Source organism: Calliphora vicina, chromosome 1, assembly GCF_958450345.1.
Source record: "Calliphora vicina chromosome 1, idCalVici1.1, whole genome shotgun sequence".
Lineage (NCBI taxonomy): Eukaryota > Metazoa > Arthropoda > Insecta > Diptera > Calliphoridae > Calliphora > Calliphora vicina.
Window position 1 is genome coordinate 114,459,609 of NC_088780.1, and position 23,342 is coordinate 114,482,950.

A 23,342-nucleotide genomic window follows, 5' to 3' on the forward strand; every position below is an offset into this window, starting at 1 on the left:
GTTTGAATCTTTATGAGGATATGAAAGAACAATCTCTGACATTTACTTTTTAAAGTTATGGTTATTGTAGCTATGTATATGATTTCAGTAATCATAATATGTTCATGTTACCATACATATAATTGTAGCAATTATATATATAATTGTAATAACTCAATATATAATTGTAAGAACTCAATATGGTGAAGTAATACATCATAAAAATGGTTGCCACAAACATATACTTAATTACTACAATCATATATATGATTGCTACAACTATATGAATGGCAACTTACACATATTGTTAAAAAAAAACACATATTGTTAAATGGCAACTTACATATATTGTTAAAAAAAAACTTGTAAACATGTTGAAATGGTTATGGTAAACATGTACAACTATATTCTTTATCTGGGTATAGTTCTAGATGATTTTAATTGAGTTTTGTTAGATAACATACGGAAAATCAATGAAAACCAATTTTCTTTATTGACTATGTTATAGCCGGCGTTGAGCTTAACAACTTTACTAAACATTACTTTGTAAAAATGTATGAAAAAGGCAAAAAAATACAATTTTCCTATTTTCCTATACGATACTTACTAACTTCAAATCGATATATATCGATTACTAGACCTGACCCAGCGAAACGCCGAGACACGTATAATTTTTCCGTGGCGGAACCCCCGCCGATTTCAGCTGTCTTTTTTATATTTATTTAATTTTATTTTTTTTTACTTTCTAATAATTGCAACTTGCTAGTTCTGCCATGCTTCAAATCAAATAATATAGTTAAAATGATAAAAAAGAAAGAAAAGGTGTTACAATAAAATGAGCTAAGTCCACTAAAAATTCCACAAAATAAACAATATAAAATGTGCTAAGTCGAAACACGAATACCTTATAAATATTTATGATAGCTATTCATGCCATAGAGAAAATATACATATGCTCAATTCACAATTGATGTCGCAGTGTTGTAGCATTGTATGTCATAAGTATTTTTCAAACAAATTTTTCGAAACAAAAACAAAACATTAATAAAAAAAATTACAACGATACAACGCTACAACGCTACGACACCAATTGTGAATTGGGCAATAGAGTTAGAAAAAAACTCAAAAAAATTACACATACGATTGTTTTTGTTATAACATAAATTTATTTTACTAATGCATTCTCATCACTTAAATTAGGTTTTTGACAACTAGTTAGGAGTCCGACAGGAGAGTTTCCACTCTAAAAATTCTTTATGGTTCATACTATAAACATCCCAAAAATAATATTTCTAGAATTTCCCAATTAATATAAAATTAGCTTATAAGTATTTATTTTAATAGCTACAATTTTGTTTGTTTTTTTATGCAAACATGAAAAACTAAAAAGACAAAATTAAATAAATTCTAACATTACTTAACAATTTTACAATGACCCCTTTATCCCTTACGAAACAACACATCCTTAATCTAATCCCTTTTTATAACGATACAATTTGTTAAATTCATAAAAGTGAACATTATTTCTTTGCAACGTCCTTGGTAACCAAACCTGGGTCTGAGAATATTATTGTAAATCCGCCATTAAAACTAATGCATGAAAAGTTTTCCTCATACAGTGTGCAGTTAATTAATAATAATTTTTTTCTTTAAAGTTCTTAGTTTATTTTACATACAAATTCATACATTGAATCTCTGCTCGTTCATATTCATACATGATGTCATCGTCTTTAACGAAAGAAAAACTATTAAAAACCAAGAGGAGACCCTCATTTGGAAAAAGCATCAAAACATTTTAAACAAAATTCGTATAAGTAGCAGTTTATGAGCACTTAAGTGGTTGTAAAAAACCTTTTTCTTGATATTTTTGTACTGTAGGATGTATAATTTGCGTATATATTTAATATATATATATAAACTTATTGAGATACCTACATATAAATTCATACATATCCTTTTTATAGTATGTATTAATTTGTTTACAACAATTCGTATACATTTAAAGCTTATATTTATAATTAAGTTGTTTAAAAAAGAGATGAGGAGAAAAAAACGTACAAATAATTAACTGGGTTTTTTAACACTTAAATGATTTCATCAACATGAGAAATTAAAATGGATTTTACACTGTGACAAAATTGGGAATTTAAAATTTGATATTGGCAATTCCATGTCATCATGCGTGACATGTGAGCGCCTATATAGTGGTATAAATTTTGCAAAATTAAGAGTATCTGAAAAATAATTTGACCTTATGTTCCATTCCGAGGGTACTATATTTTAAAAAAATAATATGTAATTTCGAAAAATTTTTGTTCAAAATATCGAGCAAAATAAGGGTATAGTACGTGACATAAAACGGAAGTAAAAATATGTGAAAAATTGTTTTTGTTTTTTTCAGTCGTGATTATCATTCTCGTGGATTTGCCCATATGTATATGCTTTGCTATATGTGTAAACTTAGAAAAAAAACCTGCAACAAATAGTCTAGAAACTCACTGATAAATCACAGATTTTACTTCTGCTTTGTCTCTTTATTACTAGCTTGACCCGGTGCGTTTCGCTACACCTGTCATAGTAAAGTAAAAAATATGAAAGGATTTTATTTAAAAAAATAAATGTAATTAATACCGGAATTTCTTGAGTAGTGAGAAGGAGGCAGTATGGTTAGCTCTTCAAATTTCTCCAAAAACTGTCTCTTATTAAGAAAAATTAAAAGTGAAAAGGTAGTAAAATTTGGTTCTTAGAGTTTTTCTAAAATTTTCTCATACTTAACCTTCGCTTTACCAATACCACAAGGGTGGGTATTTGTAAACCATGTACATAAAAAAACATTTGGTAAAGCGAATGTTAAAAAAATGAAAATTGAAAAGGAGGCAATTTTACGTGATGCGATTCATATATGGATATGATCAATTCATCAATTTCATCCCGATCGGAAGACATCGATTTCAATAGTTGGTTTACTTGACATGACATCCACCATATAGATAATACGAAAACCACCATTTGCAATATTTATACCCTATACCACCATAGTGGGGAGGGTGTATTGGGTTAGTGCTGATAATTCGATAAAATTTGGTGCAAGTTTCTTTAATGCCCCGATTTAATTTTTTTTTTTTTAAATTTTTCATCAATTTCATCCCGATCGGAAGACATCGATTTCAATAGTTGGTTTACTTGACATGACATCCACCATATAGATAATACGAAAGCCACCATTTTCAATATTTATACCCTATACCACCATAGTGGGGAGGGTATATTGGGTTAGTGCTGATAATTCGATAAAATTTGGTGCAAGTTTCTTTAATGCCCCGACGTAGCCTATTGATTTTGGTTAGAATCGGGTCATTATTTCTCCTAGCCCCCATACGATTGCCCTATCTGAAAATAGTTAAGCTCTCATAAAAACCTTAGTTATATAGATATCCAAAAAAACTTCTGCAAAAATAAGTTTTATATAAATCAAACTCGCCTCTCTAAATTTTGTGATGATCTCTTTACTAGCATAAATCTCTTAAAAATATTGGTATTCTAATAAAACTCAGCACAAATAATTTATATATATACAAAAGTCATGTCACTAAATTTTATAAATTTCTGTCCATAATTTGTCATAGCTCCCATATAATGCCCACTTCCGAAAATCATTTTAATGAGTGTACATTTCTTAAAAATGTTGGTATTCAAATAAAACTGAATACAAATAGGTTTCATATATACAGAAGTCATGCCACCTAATTTTATTGCGATACACAGGTTGAATAATGAAAACTATCAGGAATGAGATATCTAATCTCCATGCAAGATTTTTCGCTAAAGTTTGAAACACTTTAAACACCAAATTTCAATGAAATAACTCCCAATTAAAACGAAAACTTAATTCCAAATATTTGGGTTTTATTTTATAATGAAATGATTTCCAAAAAAAAAAAGGAATTATAATTATATAATACCTTAATATCTTAAATTTAATGAAATGTGTTTATTAATTTTTCATATATGAATTTAGCTAAATTTAGTTTATTTCGATGTTATTTAGCAACGTAATGCTTGGCAATAATGGAACTAGCATGCAAATATTCTGGAACCGAAAAATACGGAGACCTTGCTCATAGTCAGTAATGTATGTGGCTGCATTCAAATTTACCACCTGCGAGTTAAAATATTTAAATAGGTGGATGTAACCTTTACAGAAGTTTTTGTTCATTCAAGTTGTGTAATGGAAAAACGAAGAGTGTCGCAGGCGATTTCTGTTACAAACTATATATCGCCTTTTTCCGTTATTTCAACATACAGAAAGTTTATGAGGAGGTTATAAAAGTGTGAAAATTCTCTATTCGAAAATGGTCATATTTCATATTCTCTAGTTATCTCTAATTACACTCTGCTACAAAATAACAATTTTGATAGAACTTGAAAAGGGACCTAATGGGGGTTGTAGGCCTAGGTGAGGAAATACTAAACCCATTTTCAATGATTTTGAGTTATATTGAAAAAAACATTTTGAGTTATATTGAAAAAAACTTTAAATCGATTAAAACATTTTAAACAGTAATGGATAGACAAAAATTGAAGCTTTAATAAAATGTATGCATAAAATTTATACTCCAACATATTGTGTAAGTTTTTATTTAAAGTTTAGCTTTATTTTTAATTTTTTCGCAATTAAAATTCAAAAATAGTTATTTTAATTTTTTTATATGAAAACCTATATTTTAAAGACAATTTTATATAGAAAAAATTGAGACGTTAGTTGTTAAAATCAGTTTATATTTGCAAAAGTTATTAAACTTTTTCGAAAAAAGTTCGAAAAAATTTATGTTTTTTTTTATATGAGCTGGGGGAGAAAATACTAGAAATGGTGTTAATGAAAAGTTGAATAACTTTTACAATTTTCATTCAATTTACATAATTAAAACCATGTTTTGTTAAAATAAAATAAATTTTTATAAACTTTTATATCAAAATAAGCAATGAAAAACGACTAAAATCAAAAAGTTTTTAAATTTTGTTTTTCATTTAGTTATTCTTAACAAAAACAATACTTATGACTTACAAATGTATCAAAACATGCACGTCATTTTAAAGCGTAATCAGTTTTCTTTTCAAAACCGTTAAAATTTTTTGACATAATTAATAATGTACTCAGCAAGACCCATAACTCACGCTAGGTCGTTTCCAAGTTCCATTTGAAGGAAAATTAGAGAAATTAGAAAACTAAAAAGGGTTAATTAAGTCCCATTTTCTCAATCTCTGGTTATGGTTTTTCGTAACGATATACTTCCAATTAGTATAATTTTTGTATGAAAACTGTTAGTATATCTTCACGATAAAAAGTATCCAAATATTGAAAAATGGGCCTAAATATACAAAAGTACTTGAAATCTGAAATAAGCTTTTGTTATTTTAAACATATCTAGTAATGTCAAGTGACCTCGTTAAATAAAGTGCTCTGAATCCTTATCATGACTTAAGCTAATAATTTTTTTAATAAGCCTCCAGTAATTTTATTTAGCAGACACTCTTCATTTTTATCAGTGTAATTTATGTTTACTTAGTACGAGTATAAAATAAAATAAGTATTTTCATTTTATTTTTGTCTTTTAAGTGAATAAGTATTTATATCAAAAAGTTACTCAAGTCATAGAGTGTATATATTTTTGTGTTACATTTAAGATTATTAATTAGGCAAAACTTGTAAAGCTTAAAGCCAACACAAAGTATCATTAACAAACGATTTTTTTAGAAGACAAAAATAAAACAGCAAAAAATTCTTATACTTCATTTAGAAAAAATGTTTTTTTCTACTTGAATATAATTTTTAATGAGTTAAAAGTAGATGTAGCAATTATAAAACATTATTTTATTTAATGAACAATAAGTAACATACATCTTATGTTTGTACAGAAGTATGTATATATATAAGTACATATGTATCTAAACAAGTACTTTTGTTTAATGTTATTTTGTATTTGTTAAGTTTAATTTAAAAAAGGGCGTATGTTTTAATTATTTTTCTAAGTACATGTTTTTTCATAAGAGGTTTGACATAATTTATCACTTAGGTTTTGTTTTTTACAATACATATAATTTGTTTGCCCGTTAAAATTGAAATGTTACTTTGAATTAGCAAATGTATAATTATGCAATGGAAACTGTTGTTTTGCATAGGCTTTTTGAAACACTGTAGTTTTTTATGTATTAAACAAAAAAATAATAATAAATGATTTTAATGAGCTAATTGAAATGTCTAACATAAACAGTAATTCAAACTTTAATTTAAACCTTTAATCTTCTGATTTTGATAATATTTGGTACACCTGTTTTTCTTGACCATGCATTGTAATTGTTAGTAACTTTTGAAGTGTCAGAAGTCAGATTTTATAATTTTTGATCTGGTATTGAGGCGAATAAAACGGAGATTTTAGATTCGTTTTCAACAATTCCATTTCTAAGCAATCAAAGGATATCTCGAAAAATCCATCTTCTATTTTCCAAAGATTTTACCTGAATATGAGCCATTACACGATTAAAAACATAGACAAAATTCAGAAAATGATTTCTAAGCATTTCATTAGATAGAGATTGCTTTTGCAAACTACAAGCAGTTTTACTTAAGAAGGATATTTTTATTCAAAATATAAAATCTATTACCAACTTTTCATTTAATATAATACAGATATTATATATTATTTGTCATATTTTATTATTATCTGTCTAATTTTATATCTCTTTTTCTAAATTATATCTAAAAAAACAATTTTAAAAATTGTTACTTAAAATTTAATGATGAATAATACTGTCAACTTAACGAGAAAAAGAGAGGAAAACTTCTTTTTAATTTAAAGTTAAAAATTCACTTGAGTGCAGTGGCAGTCCATTTTTATGGAAAATATACCTAGGTAAAAATCTATATAGACATTAATCTTATGGTATCAGATAATATTTTTGACATATTTATCTTCACATTAGGTCTATTATTAAAATTATAATGTAAAAGATTTAGGAATATGTATTTTAAAATATATTTCCTTAAAGGATATTGTTTAAATTTGTTATATTTTTTCCTTCAGAAAAGAGTTTTTGTTGATATACTAAAAAAAATTGTTATCCCAACGATTTATATAAGACAAAGTTAATAAAATCGGACAACTAATTCACAAAATTTTTATGACCTCAAGATCCCCTTATGGTCCCGCTCTGAATTTTTTGTGTGTTGTTAACCACACAATGGCTTATAGAAAATTGAAGATACATTTTTTGAGATATCATTTGTACAAAGACAATTATATCGTTCAATATCCTGTGTTCAAAATATAATGAGTTTTAGGAAAATATGTTAAAACTAGGGAAAATCACTATGAGACAAATATTGTAAAAATTTGATAAGCGTTCAAAAAGTTATATACAATTGAAACTGCACAATTTTACAATATTCTTGTATATAATATGATCTTCGAAACCCGATACATTACTAATCGTAGTAAACTTAAACATTTAAAAAAAAAACTATAAATTTCGTAGTACAACAGAGAGAGAACCCGAGTTCCAAACCTCAATAAATTTTAAAATCGTGTATGGTACGATATCGTACCATTTCATATTATATGTTGAAAATGCCGTAAGTGAGGACACTTATAACTATAGCTTTCATATAAATTTCACTTTAAATGTTTAATTGCTACTTACATTTGTTGGCTCACCTCTACAACCTCACACTCAATAACACCCACATCCTTTGTTATGCTCTGCTGATACCTAAATAACATATACTATGCGATATGTTCAATAAACCTGCCCTTAAAAAAATATTTGTTCTTTAACCAGGTCTTATTTTGTTCTTTAGACAGTGCCGAAAATCTATTGAATGTTGTGACGTTGTATAAACATTGGTTCTTTTTTTTTATTTCTTCACAGATTTAGCTACTTAAATAATCTCTTTTGAAAATCTGAAACATATATTATGTTCTGCAGACAATTATTAGTCTAACATATTTACTAAAAACTACTACTTTACGCAATACAAAAAATGCTAATAATGTGGCTATTTTTAACTCGACACTAATTTTTTATACGTTGTTAGAAAGATTACATATATAAACAAGTAAGAAAGTATGGTCGGTCAAGCCCGACTAAATAATACCCTACACTAAGTAAATGAGCAAAAGCATTTTTCTTTCAAAATTTCAATAATTATAATCGTGAGTGATTTTCGGAAGTTGGCCTTATATGGGATCTATGAACAATTATGGACCGATCACAACGAAATTAGGTAGTTTGATTTATGTCTACATGAAAGGTATTTATGGGAGCTATGGCTAATTGTGTACCAATCATAATAAAATTTGGTGACATGTATTGTGATATCTTATTTGGAGCAAACATTGTGTAGATATAAATTAAATATTTATGACCGATAAAATCCAATTTCGGGAGGACATTTGTTTCAATTAGCTTGACCTTGGGCTGAAAAAATTATGCACAAAATTTTATCGAAATAGCTTCAAAATTACGACCTGTGCACACAAGGTTTACATGGAAACCCAGACGGACGGACGGAAAGTGATTCTAAGTCGATTGGTTACTTTAAGGGTGGGTGTTAGACTAATATTTTTGGGCGTTACAAACACCTTCACAAATCCAATATACCCTCTCCACTATGGTGGTGTAGACTATAAAAATAAGATTTATGTTTCAAGAAATCAAAAAAGTTCATTGTTTACCTAATTTCCGATTGACCAACATTTAGTTTTAGCCACTAAAGAGCAATATAAGCAAAACTATTTTTTAAGGGCAGGTCTAGTGTACATAAATACAAACATACATAAGATTGTATATGTATACATATACAATATATACATATGTGTATTTGACTTTCAATCATACTCATACAGGTCTCTTGTAACCATAAACCCTTCAAAAGGTTAACCATTAGCTGACGGAAATGTTTGATTGCCATGGTAAAAACTATACTTGTGTAACTTTTACGCCAAAATGAGTAAAGCCAGGCAAAACAACAATAACAGCGGACATAAATTCTTATAGACATTGTTCTAATACATCGTTTCTATAGAGGAAGCGACGACAGACTACATTGGCAATTTTCAAAAATCCATGTAAGCGCTATTTCCTTCCTTCAGGCACATACCTTAACAAAACCTCGCCAAACACTTGGATAGTAGTCGCAAGATGAAATTAGAGCAATACACTTAGTTAGTATATTAGTATGGCACTTATTTTTATCGAAATTCCTAAAGATGCTTCCAAGCTACAACTGCTGAAAATTAGACAAAGTTTAAAGGCGCACATTTTATTTGAAAAAAACAACCAATTAAAATTAGTTTTTGTATTTCATTTACACATAGATGTTTAAATGTAAAATATTACCATTTTGTGATATCAATGACTCATTATAACTTGATATTAAAAAAAAACATAAAATTGTAAGCATATCTTAAATACCAAATTTTACATTTTCAAAATTTTTTTCAAATTAAATTCTAAATAAGTATCAAAAACAAATATTAACTATTGTACCTATTTACTGTTATCTTGGAGCTGATTTGAAATTGGAGAATTTCGTGAAAATTTAGTTTTTGATCACAAACTTATTAAAGTTATTTCTTAAAAAAACATTTCGTAGCCAACTTTATAATATTTATTTTGGGTTTGTTTCTTCTTCGGTTTGCTCATTAACGATTTTGTAATTTAAATTTCTAGGGCATTGTTAATAGTTTAAACTGACTATATTTAATTTCTTTATTTAATTGGAATGTTTTGGGCTAAGATTGCGGCGAAAACTAAGCTCCCAATTAGGATGTAGTATGAAATTAATATGACTCTGATTGTTTTTATGCTATTATCAAATTGTTTATTGAAGCTGAATATACATATATTTTCGCATATTTCTACATGTACCTTAAAACTACCTCCGTTTGATGTCATGTATGATATACCCTTATTTTCCTCGATATTTTGGATAACAATGTTTCGAAAGAACTTATTATTTATTTTTTAAAATATGGAATGGAACATAAAGACCAAATTATTTTTCAGATACTCTTATTTAAGCAAAATTAATTTTTCAGATGAGAGCCTTATATGACAGATATTATGGGGAAATTTTCATAAAATATTGTGCGTTGATATCTATCTGATGCTTATTTTAGTTCAATTTTGTGTTAATAACAATATTTCCAAAATGTGTTTTTCAGAAGAGGTCCTTATATGTGATTAGGTATTTTTTTTGTATATGAAAGGAATATTTTTGTCGAATTTTTAATATGATTACGATATTTATAAGAGATTTATTCATATTTAAGGGATTTTCGGAAGTGCACTTAATATAAGGCCTATGATAAAATAGGAACCGATATTCACAAAATCCAGCAGATTGTTTTGTGAATACATATTACTGATCTGTGTAAAATTTTGGTTCGATATCGATATTTACAAGATATGTAAATTCCTTTTATGTTTTGGATTTTTTGTTAATTTTATATTTAAAATTTTCACATGTTGCTCACAAAATCATTGTTTATAAACATTTTTTCACGACTTCAAACATAGTACATACCAACATTATGATCCAAACTCGAAACTTCTCGAAATGTTCAACCTCTAAAGTTTAGAGTCTAAACCAATGATGTTCATTTCATTGTGCTTTCGCGCTGAGTAACAACACACATATTCTTATTCTCTTTAAAAGAGCGTAACAAATGTCTCATTTTTTCAGAAATTCATTAAGCATTGTTGTTGGTTGGTTTTTGGTCGAAGCATAGCAAACACACGCGTTTCAATTACAATTGAACACAAAACAACAAAGTCAGAAATAAATAAAAAATTTTAGAGAATTTCGGCCGTATAATGTGTATTCTTTTATTTCCTTAAAATTTAAATTACATTCATTTAATAAATTGGTTATATCTGGCAAAAATTCTAAATCTAAACATTTTTTATTTTGTTCTTATTTTAAGTGTTTGACATTATGTTTGCTGGGTAGCTCTCTCACCAATACATTTTCATTTTTATTTTTGAACATCACTGGTCTAAACCATAGAATAAACGCATAGAACGGAAGAGGAAAGGAAAAAATTACTCTCTTTTCACACATACGGGTGACAGAATACATGCAATACATTCTCATTTTCTCTCAATTACCTATCTAGTTGTTGTCTATGCTCTAAACTTTATTAAGTTTTTTCTAAAATTTTTAACATTTAATCTTTTGATGCCAGAGAGCTAAAATCCCAACAAGTGCTACCCTATTGTACATTAATCAACATTCATAAATCTCGTTTGTATCTAAATTCACATTTCAAAGTAATTCAATAAAATTAGGATAGTACCGTTTGTATGGAGCCAACAATTTTTGTCGATGACCAACTAATATGAATGTTTATTTTATTTTAAGCTGCTAAAGGTCTCCACAATGAAGCGAAATATTGTACACTGCTATAAAACTCAAACATATATGTTTGAGTTTTATAGCAGTGTATTATAGCAGTGTATATATATATTAGCATGTTATGCCATTGCAACGTAGCTCGTTGTACAGTATTATAAAGTGGAAAGAGATTTTTCTATTTTTACATTTGTTGCGCAAAATTATTATTCTAATATTCTCTACCTCAATTTATATAATAAACAATACAAATTACGTGAAAGGATCTTACTTAAACTATGTCAAGTCTACCCTTTGGCCAAGTAATGATGAACTATGAACTATCATGTGTTATAAAGAAGCTACAATGAGTTGTTTTCGGCATTGCCTTCGTATTTCTTGCGGAGTTTCTTTGATGAGCATTGCATGAATTGTCAATGTTTGGTGTGACATATGGCGACGCACATATGTCGATGGTACCCAAAGTGGCGATTAATTCATTGAAGCGGTAGTTTTAATATATTATATTTTTTTTTATTGATGAGTTACAGCATTTTAGAAAAATAAAAGTTAAAAAAAATTGTTAGCCCGTTTGGAAAAAATACTTTAATTCAAAATTTATGCTGTAACTTTGGAATAAAAAGCGATAAATTAGCAAAAATAAAAAAATTATGCAAAGTGTGAGGCATACAAAACCATGGATATTTTTTAACAAAATTGTGAGCAAATTTACGAAAATTTTCCAAATGAATCTCATGACCACAAGAAACAATAATTAGAAACAACAACTAGTGTTGTACGCATTTTTTTGTGCGTGCATAAACCATTTTTAAATTTTAATTTAATCACTTGAATTTAGCTAAAATTATTAAAAATATGTTTACTTCCTGTAAATTGTGCGTGATACAATTTTGTGTACGTGAGCTTAAGTGAACGAAATCACTCACGCACTCATCTCTATAAAAACAAAATGCATCAACAAAAACTATAAAATAGCAAAAATAAAGAGAATGACAATATTAAACCACATTTACTGATATTGTTCAATAAATGACAACAAGAGTTTTTACACAAAAATTAAAATAAAAAAGGGCCGGACATTGACTTTTTTTTAATATACGCTGATATCCTATACTTTTCTAAAATCTATAAAACTAAACTAAACCGATTCTATTATCCTAATTTTGGACTTTTTTAAAAAAAAAAAAATATTAAAAACATTTACACATAATTTTTATAAAAAAATTTACTATACTTTAATACCTGATGTTGAAGGTTCCGTTATAAAAGATTTACTTTAAATAGATTTAACACTAATATAATCGCTTGAATTGAATTTTCACTTCTTTTAAAAACAGCAATAATTTGCTAACATTGACCGCTCACTGAAAATAAAGTAATAAACTTAATTAATTGATTTTCACAGCTAGTGATGCAGAATTGTATCTACTTTTTCCCTATAGCAAAATTTATTATAAAAACGTTATTTCTAAATATCAATTAATCGCCACTTTGGTACCATTTGAACCCAATGTGCAACATGTTAAACAATTCAGCATTTTCTGGCTTTTGTAAGATTTTTGTTCTAATGTTAGCATTTGAAATGATGGATCTAAGGACAAGAAGTCCCACTGAATAATGTGCAATCAGAAAAATTATTTTGACTTCATATAAGCGGGGCCACCCTTATGTAAGTTTGTTGGCTGTAGCAATAACACATTTGGTTAAAATACCTTACATACATATTTGTACCTAGGTTTGCGTGTTTTTTTTATAAACATTTCTTTAGACTTGTACGTGTTGACAAATTAACGTTACGTGTACAAAACTCGAAGAATTTGTTTCAATAAGTAATTTTATACTTTCACACATAAACATAAATTTTTATAAACGCACATGAACGCTTTTTTAAATGTATTCGCTAGAAAGAGGGCTTTTTAATGTAGGTAATATATAATAGTAACTTAAAGTATTTTCCTAATAAACAAAAATTTAATATTTGTACTAAATAATGTATTACCATGTTACAAGATTAGCTAGGGGATTGAATAATTTTCCCGAACAATTTGTAAGAATAAGTTTATTATTTAATGGAAAATTAACAAAATTGAAAAAATTAGGTTTTTCCCTTTATCTAATACTAATATTTGGTCAATTCACAAGGTCTCTTATCAGTCATATTGTCATAATGTCCTAATATATCGCGACTCAGCAGCTCGGCTTAGGCATTCGGCGCAGGTCTCTGCTGGTTGGTTACGATAACACAATAAACATAGCATACAGTAGTATTATTTTAGGGTATTTTTTGCTTAAAAACAATATAAACCAAAACAAAATATTAGGACATTATGACAATATGACATGATAAGAGAGCTTGTGAATTGGCCAATTATTTATATTTGTCAAAATAACATTTTGATATCCATATTGACTATGTCTGAATTACCAGGTTGACTGACTGATAATACACATTATAGTACGAATATCGAAAATAAAATTAAGAAGCCATTTCTTAAATATTTCGATTTACTTTCAAAACAATAAACATATCCAAATTCTAACGAAATCATATTAATTATCGCGTATTTTACACCGGTTGATCGTAAATTAGCAACATAAAAATATAACACAGTGAAATATAACACGGATGTAACACTAGATATTTAGCATATTTTAGAATCGAAAACAATATTTATTATTTTTTGAAATTTCGTTGAAAATGTAAGATTTGAATTTGAATAAGCATAAAAGAAGCGACCAACTTAATTTGGGTCTTAAAGAGATTATTCCTATATGTTGTCTTACTATAATAAAATTAATTTTGCTCTCTTTATTAGAAACCGTTGCATAAAACCAGAAGAAGGTAAAAAATCAGTTTTACAATTTAGTCATTTATAAAATTGTATGTTGTGAAGTTCGCGTGAAGTAGTTTTTTATACTCGTATATAAAACTGCAAAGGTGGATCTTTAAATTCCAGTATTTAGGTTTTATGCTCAATTCATTAACAAAAATTTCCCTAAATATATTACTTCAAAACATATTATGATCATGTAGGACGATGTTGTAATTATAAAATATGAGCGGCAGAACAAAAAGTACTTTTTTGAAAATTAAAAAATTTAAAAATTTTGGAAAATTGATTACTTCTAGAAGATTTCAACCCAAATATTATAAAAATACCAAAAAATCAATTTGTTAAAAAAATTCGAAAATTACCTTTTGTTCTGCGGCTCCTCATATATGATCAAAATATGATATTTTGTGATACCAATAATGATCAGCAATGCGGCAAAGTGTCCTTGTGGCTACAAAATAAGGACTTTAGGAAGGCCCCTTTACTGTATCTTTTTCCCGCTGGGATGTATTTATACATATCTATATAAGTTTGTGTGTACAAACATCCTTTCTTCCTTGTGAGCCTTTATAAAAAGCATGACGTGTTATTTAACTATTAATCATATTTTCTCTATCGTTAATTAACAAATTATAACAATTTTGAAACTGTAAAATTTATCGTCTGTCATTTTATAACACCAGTTTTATATGAAAAAACAAATACACTCACATACATAAATATGTACTAGAATTTTTCATACTCGTAGATACGTTTGTAAATAGGAATGAGTGTGTGTTGTTTTCAACATTTATGAACATAAATATACTATATAAAATTTCAACACATCAATGAATCCCTTATTTTGGCTTTACCTTTTAAATGTTTCAGTAGGTTTAAAGAAAATTTTATCTGGATTTTACGTTTTTTTATGTATTTGATTTTTATGTTTTTTGGCTTTAGAATTTGTTGGTGTTATTTATTTCTTACTTACCGGTATATTATTTATGGTAAATCTTAATTCTGCCCTGGGTCTAGATGGTGGTGTACTACAGTTAGCACGCAATACATCACCTGGCTCATAGCGTGTAAGTTCCGTAAATAGTTGTGGCCGTTTATCAGGAAATTCTGCAAACAAAAAAAATATATAGAAATATAAAAGTAATATAAATGTAATATAGAAATTTATTTGTTCTTTGGTTTCTATTTATTTTTTTGTTTCATTGGCAACAAACACTATAAGTCATATTTGTTGATTGTATTAGAAATAGCAAAATTGCTGTTTTGCGGTAGCATGGCATTGGCGTTAGAATGTTTTTGAATTATATCACCTTAAACTCCATGCAATTGTTTTTTTCATTTTTTGTTATGGCTTATAAATTTTAAGTTCTTATAATATATTGCCGAGATTACAGAGTTTGGCGGGAAAAATATTAATTTTATTTAGGTTTGTGTAATAATGGGTTTATAATAAAATTCTGTTTCAAAAATATGTATAAACATTTCCAGCGATTATTTTAATGGTTATTTTTGTAACAAGATTATATTAATAAAATAAATTTATATTGGACTTTGTATGTTAAAAATAAAATAAGGCTCATCAAAACTTGGGATATTAAATTTTGCACAAATATTTATAAATTACTCTGTACAAAAAATTACAAGCTCTCTTTGGTTGTGTCTTATTTCTGACTTTCTTTTTGAATTTTCCGTTTTGGTATATTCAGGGACTTATAGTACAATTTCACGGATAATATTTTTGCGGAACATTTTAACCTTTTAAATCCATGTTTTAATGGCGTTTTTTGCTCTTTTTTAAAAAAAAAGTACAAAAAAGACCCATGCCTTGAGGATTTAGAGGGTTAACATATTTTACAAAAATGTTCTCCGTAATATTTTACATAAATTTGCTGAACACATTTTATACCTAAAATGTAAGAATCACATGGTTTCTTATGCCGATTAACAATAAGAATGTGCCAGAGTTGGGAAACTTTAACCCCCCTCAAATGAAATTCATATGTAAACTTTCTAAACGCCGATACATGTGTTTTTTTTTTTGTCTGCTTTATCAAAATTTATTGGTCAGACCTTGTAATTTTGGAAAAAAATTGTTTTTGTTGTATAGTGTTATCAAACGAGTTGGTACCACTTCAACTGAATGTTATCAGTCAAATAAGTGGAGAATGTTATGTGAATATTAAGCAGTGCTATGTACATATTGGATAAAATACAATTAGTGTGTGATTAGTTCCGCTACTGATTCGATTATAAACGAATTTCGGAAAAAATTAAAAAATCGTTCGTGAATCATTGCCATACATTAATGTACTATGAGGGTAAAAAGTGAGTAAAAGAATATTGTTTTCAAATTAATTAATAAATTGAATTGCAAAAAATCGTATAGCAGAAACTTATTGTACGGAAAATTCTAAGAAATTTTCCCCAAGAAACCATAGGTCTCAAATCAAATCCTATCTTGCGCATTTCGTCTTTTACCCAATGATATTTCTGTATATATTTTTTTTTAATAGTTTTTTTTAATGGATATATATCGAAATGAGCAAGATAGGATTTGATTTTAGACATATGGTTTCTTGAGGAAACTATCTTAGAATTTTCCGTAGATTGTGTTTCTGCTATACGATTTTTTACTTTTTGATCGTCCATACAAATCGACCCAGCCTAATTCATATATATGTCATTCAGTCTTAAAAACATTTCGATGATCCAGTGAACTTATTTGTAGTTTACACCAAGAGAAATACAGACCCTTCACAATGCACAGATGGTCATAATCATTGTGAATTTTATGCAACTAGAGAAGCGAGACTTTGGGACCGCTAATGCAGTGGGGGTTTTGGTCATTCACAATTCATGTTGAGCCTTTGGTGCAATGTATAAACAATCCATGATTATTGAAACAAATTTACTTAATTTTACAATTATTGCAGCTCAAATGGCAAATGGCAATTATATTTTCAAAGGTCATATAAAGAAGATCAAAGGACTTTAAACTTAATGCTAGAATATAGGGGTTGAAAACATAAATAATACTCAAACGAACAATTATCTATTAAATAGGGTGCCATAAAAGGATACCATGTCCTATAAGTATTTTTCTTTCACTTGTTTTCCATATGATGCATTACGAGTACATGAGTATGTGTTTTTAGGTTGCTTATTTCTTTTGTCATTTTCTTCTCTTACATACTTTATATGCAAATTTCTAATTCTAAGTTGACAATGAATACAAATGATGATGGACCATTGAAGTGCTTATTTACATGCAGTATTGTTGCTCTTGTCGTTGTTGTAAAAAACATACAAATGAAAAACCATCTCTAGTCTAAAGATGTGAAAAGTTGGTACAAAAAACAAAAATTATGTTTGTTGAATTTGAAATTCTAGTTTATGTCTTGTCATCTACTTTTTCGAAACGAATGAATGAATGAATGATATTCACAGTTCAAGTGTCATTATTGTCAGACTCATACAACATACTAAATAAACAAGTCTATATAATTGTAAATTTCAGTAAGAAGCAAATTACTTTAGGGCTACATTTTTTCCCATTCTTCTTATTTAAGTTTAAAAGTACTTAGATTTTTCAACATGCCTAAATATGTGACTATAAAAAGTCATAAAGACTAATTAAAAGCCTTTTTTTAAAAGTTGAAGAGAATTTTCATGAAAATTTCTGAATTTCATGAAAATTTTCGAATTTTCATGGTGTTTATAGAGCCTTAGACTTTTCGAAAGGTTTTTAAAAATTTTTTTTTGGAAATTTGTTTTATTATTTTAAAATCTAAAATGTTATTGATATGGGGTAGAACTAGAAGCGTAACTGAGAATAAAATATATTAAAAATTGTTACTATCCCAAATTGTATGGGTAACACAACAACAAAATACATTGATTTACATGTATTTTGTTGTTGCGAGACTTAGGTTTTGTGCCACTCAGTAACGCTCCTATTTATATTTTATTCTATGCTTATTGATTTAAAATTTTGGGGAGTTTCTTTTAAACAATTCTAAAAAATATTTGAATAAAATTTCCTTGTCGTTTCTTTGGAAAAATCACTTTATTCCAAGTGTGTGCGTTTATGTGAGTTAGCGTAATTGTTGTGTCATTGAAAACCTCAATTTAATTTCCTATTATCGTTGTAAGATGCTCGTTGTAACAAGTGCACTTCATTAAAATGAGAAATTACATACAATAAGCGTGTCTAATTTAAATTAAATATATTTTTTATTGTTACCACTATCAACAGTAACAAAACGAAGAAATATATGTGTATATTCAAACAACAAAAGAATAACTCATTCACGCACATACATATGGGCATCTCCACGAGAATGACAACCACGACTGAAAAAACAAAACCCTTGGAAATTTTTTTCAAGGTGATTTCAATAGGAGAAAACACTAAAATGTTACTAGGTGAAAGTATTTAGAGCTTATTACAACATTTTAAGGGCAAAAATAATAGTTTAAACTGACTATATTTAATTTTTTAACTTAATTGGTATGTTTTAGGCTAAGATTGCAGCGAAAAATCAGCATGTAGTATGAAATAAATTTGTATCTAATTGTGTTTTGCTATTATCAATTTATATTCGGTTTTATTGACACCGAATATATAAAATGCCAAATTATTTTTCAGATACTTTTATTTTTAGAAAATATATTCCACTATATAGGCGTACAAATGTCACGTACAATAGCATGGAATTGCCCATATGTACATATGTATATAAATAGTACAATCATACGCTTATGTACGCTTGAATACATTCAAATAAATATATCTGTGTTTTAAAACTCGCACACCTACATATCGTTACCTTAATATAGAAAGGCCCTAACTTGTGTTTTTTTGAAGTCGAGATTTTTTGGCTAAATATGATATACCATTTATCGAAATAAACGAAAATCTGGGCTTACAAAAACAACACGAGTTAGGGCGTTTCTATATTAAGGTAACGATATATATACTAATATACATGCATGTATATGTATTTATATTACAAATTTAATACTTAACAATGTAAAGATACATACAAAAGATGAAAAAACATCAGTAGAAAGTGACTGTCATTTACAATGTTTGTAAGATGCTCTACAGTCGGCAACAGGACTATGTTGGCAACAGCTGCATATAGCTGTTAATTTCTCACTTTGACATTAATTTTAACTACCAGTTTTAGTACTCTTTAGAGATATGACAACATTTATTCTGAATATGTTCTTCTTCAGAAGAACTATCATCAAATTAGTTTTTTTTCTTACTTCGTTGCTAAGACCTAAATCATAAACATTTCCCAGAAATAATTTGAATATTTGATCGTCATTAAGATTTCTCCATTTTGGATGTCAGATAATGTACAAAACAGAACCATATTCTTTGCACAAAATAAGTTATTAAAAATGGCGTCAGTACGATCATTACATGAAAATAACTATGAATTTCAGAATATGATATTTAATATGAACAACTGTAATATTCGTTACATTAAAATAGAATAAATAGAAAAAAAATTACTTTTACCTTTTGCAATGTTTAGCAATAAAAATGAAATGTATAAACACGATAATGTATTAAATGATATTATCACTTTTGTTTCTAATTGTTAGATTTAAATTTATAAAGTAGTTAACAAAGTTAATTTGACATGTTTATTATCAAACACTTTCCTAAAAGATTCGAGTTTGTATGATATATCTAAAAACTTTTAGTTTTTATGGAAAAATTTTGTGTAGAAAAAGCTTTATTTTATAAACATTTATTTATAATTTTTGCATACACTAGAAAAAATGCAAGTGTACCAAATTGCAATAGTGTTAGTATATTGTTGCAATTAAATATTTTGTTTAACAATCTAAAAAGTCGACTTTTATCGACTATTCGACTTTTATGGAATATTCGACTTTTGAGATAACTAATCGATTGTTCGACTTTTTTCCTACCAAAAAGCTGCTTACCTCGTACCTACAAAATTTAAACAAAATTGCCAAACTAGTACTTGAATATGCTTATGATATGATATATAATTTTTAGTTCAAGGAAAAATTTGAACATTTTTTTTTAATTTTTAAGCCCTCTCCAAACTATCTAAAAATGAAAAGCCCAGATTTTAAAAAATGTACTATTTTTGAAAGGGCCTACTATTTAATGTTTAAAAAACTAATTTTTTTGAAACATATTTTTCCCGTTTTAGAAATTTTGTCCTTAATTAACCCATTAACTAAACAACCTTTCGATCTACAATATATAAGTTCCAAATTTTATTACTATATCTTTTTCTGTTCGAATTTAAAATGTTTCTTCACGGAAAATCACAAAATTATTTTTTATGCTAAATGTTAGTCTGAAATTTAATAGGATACATTTATCTTATATTAATAAGATACCAACAAGCATTGCCTTATCTTGAAATTTGTGATGTTTTAGAGCTCTTAGGGGTCCAATTCTCTTATATCAGACGTTATGTTTTCTCCTAGAAACATATACTAAATCTATTTCAGCCCTAAGAATATTTTTTCCATAAGAGAAATAACATGAAGAAACATACAAAATATGCCCTGTTTTAGATGTTCGGAATTTGGATGAGTGTAGGAACCAAATAATTGTAGGAAACTGTTTTCTGTTTTATATGAAATTTTATCAGATATACAATAGATATTTTTAAAAAATGTTCCGACTTAAGGGACCTACCTTAAGTCGGTAAAAAGTAAACCAAAAAAAGTTGAACGAAAATTAAAAAAATCAAAATAAATATATTTGGATCTAAAAGGCTCCTTGTTTAACTCACGATACATCTCTTCTATTGTGAGATAAGCAAGGAGTTCCTCATCGTAGTACAGTGAATAGGAATTTATCCAAGTTTTCCAATTAGTTACTAGACTGGCCCAAATTATCCGTGGTGGGGAGAATTTTTACCTAACTATCATTTAGAAAATGCAGTAGCAATAGGATCCGAAGATCATTAGAAGATTCTTATTTGACTTGGTGTTACTTGTTTAGTGATAGAAACGCATCCATTATAATCTTTATGCAAATTATTTTGAATGCATTGAAATGTAGCAATCTACTATGTCTGATTACACATACATTTTAAATTACTTCCTAACTTTTCTTTAAGTCAACGAATTTTGATGTTTAGAAACAATAAAAAACATTCCTTCTCTACACCCCTTTCTCACGTTTAAGTCACAAACATTCATTTAGTTGTACTTGTATCAGTATCTCAGTATATTTATTCAGATGTTTTTAAGTTTTATTTATACTTATATCTATATGTATTTATTTTTTTCTCACACTGTTAAAACGCTTCAATGAAGCTGTCTTCTTTACAACACATCCCAACTAACTGTACATAGGATTAATATGCTTTTGCCACATACTCGCCTTAGTATAATGGGATAGAGGGTGTGAGAAAGAGTGTGTTGAAGGATGTGCTACTTACATATACACGTATTCATTTTCAAGTATTTACTTCCTGTCACATACTGTAATGTACAATCGAATAAATACATATTCAATGCTTTATGAGTTAACTTTTTACTAATAAAATTTAAGTGAACTACGGGAGCCTTTGTTTTGCCACTAGCGGTCAGCCGGTGTGGGGGGGTTCATGTTCAACATAAATTTCTACTCATATAGATATCCTTATACATAAAAAATTGTTATAGACTCCCTGATTAATATTAACTGATCGATTAATTAATAAGATGACAAATTGACCGGAATTCATAATCAGTAATTAAAATATATTCTAACGACTTAATAAACTCTCATATTTCATTTATCCCAAGCTGTTGACTGGGATAATCGCCTCAATACCCGCCCTTCCAAACGATCTTACGGCAGCAATTTCATTTAAGATCCCTTACTAACACCACACTTACTTTCTCATTTCATTAACGAAAACTTTTCAAAATACTTTAAAGTTCCATAATTCAAATACAATTTATTCAATTAATTTCGAGAAAAAACATATTGTCAGCTAACATTAGTTATGCTGCTAAAATTCGCAAAAAATATCAGATATGTGTAACGAGATACGAAATTTAATAATTATAATAATAATGAAATATAGATAAAAAAATATAATAATAGAAATGCATATCAATTACTAATAATAATAGTATGCTAATTAATTTGATTAATTTTAATAGTACTTATGTACTCATTTAATTGGAATCTACTGTGTGAATAAAATACAATAATCAATGAAGAGATATTAATAATTTTGTTCTTTTTTTTTTTGTTTTTATTTCTTTGTTTGGTTTTGAATATTCAAATATTACTTGTGCATAAAACAAGAGTGCATTAGAAAAGAAAGATAAAAAAATAATTCGTTTTGTTTCTTGTTGTTTTGATTTTTTTGAATTGCTTTTGTTTAATTTATTTTTGTTGGATCACTTTCGATTTAATTGTAAAATACAAAAGTGCGTAAGAAAATAAAGAACAAAAAAAAACAATTCGTTTTGTTTCTTCTTCTTCTTTAACTTTGATAATTTGCTTTATTTTTGTTGGATTACTTTTGATTTAATTTTAAAATACAAGAGTGCGTAAGAAGACAAAAAACAATTCGTTTTGGTTTTGGTTCTTCTTTAACTTTGTTATTTCAACAGTAATCCCTACTAAAGCAAGGTATAACTAAAAGACAATTTGATTATTGTACTTTATCAACTACAGATTTAGATATGATTTAAATTTAATAAAATAACTAATGCAAAACAGATTATAATATTAAATAAGATAATTGTTATGAGACTCACCAACTTAAACTGGAACCGCCGAATGATGAGGCCTCGTCAAACTGCTGTTATTGGTTTTTTTAAAAATTGTGGATGTTAATTTAGTTTTGCATTTCATTAGTTTAAAATATGATTCCAATAGTTTGTAACTTATCTTAGCTTAAAAAGAAGGCTTAATTAGAAATGTAATTATACTGCGATATTTTGTGTGCAATATAGGTTAAGTTTTTCTTATGTTCTTTTAAAGTTCTTTTGGTAAAGTGTTTTAGGTTTTAAATATCACTATATTTTATAATGTAATTTTAATTAAAATTAGGCAAATAGTTATATATAATAATGTAAGTTTTTTAGATAAGAATTTAAATTCA

General features: G+C 27.5%; 1 protein-coding gene across 1 annotated transcript in view; it reads right to left on the bottom strand.

Moving 5' to 3' along the window:
* LOC135952292 (uncharacterized) overlaps nt 1-23,342 on the bottom strand; it is a 223,505-nt gene that overhangs the window by 92,878 nt on the left and 107,285 nt on the right. Inside the window, exon 4 of the mRNA XM_065502166.1 lies at nt 15,200-15,333. Within this exon, the coding sequence (XP_065358238.1) occupies nt 15,200-15,333 (134 nt within the window). The remainder of the gene's footprint in view (nt 1-15,199; nt 15,334-23,342) is intronic.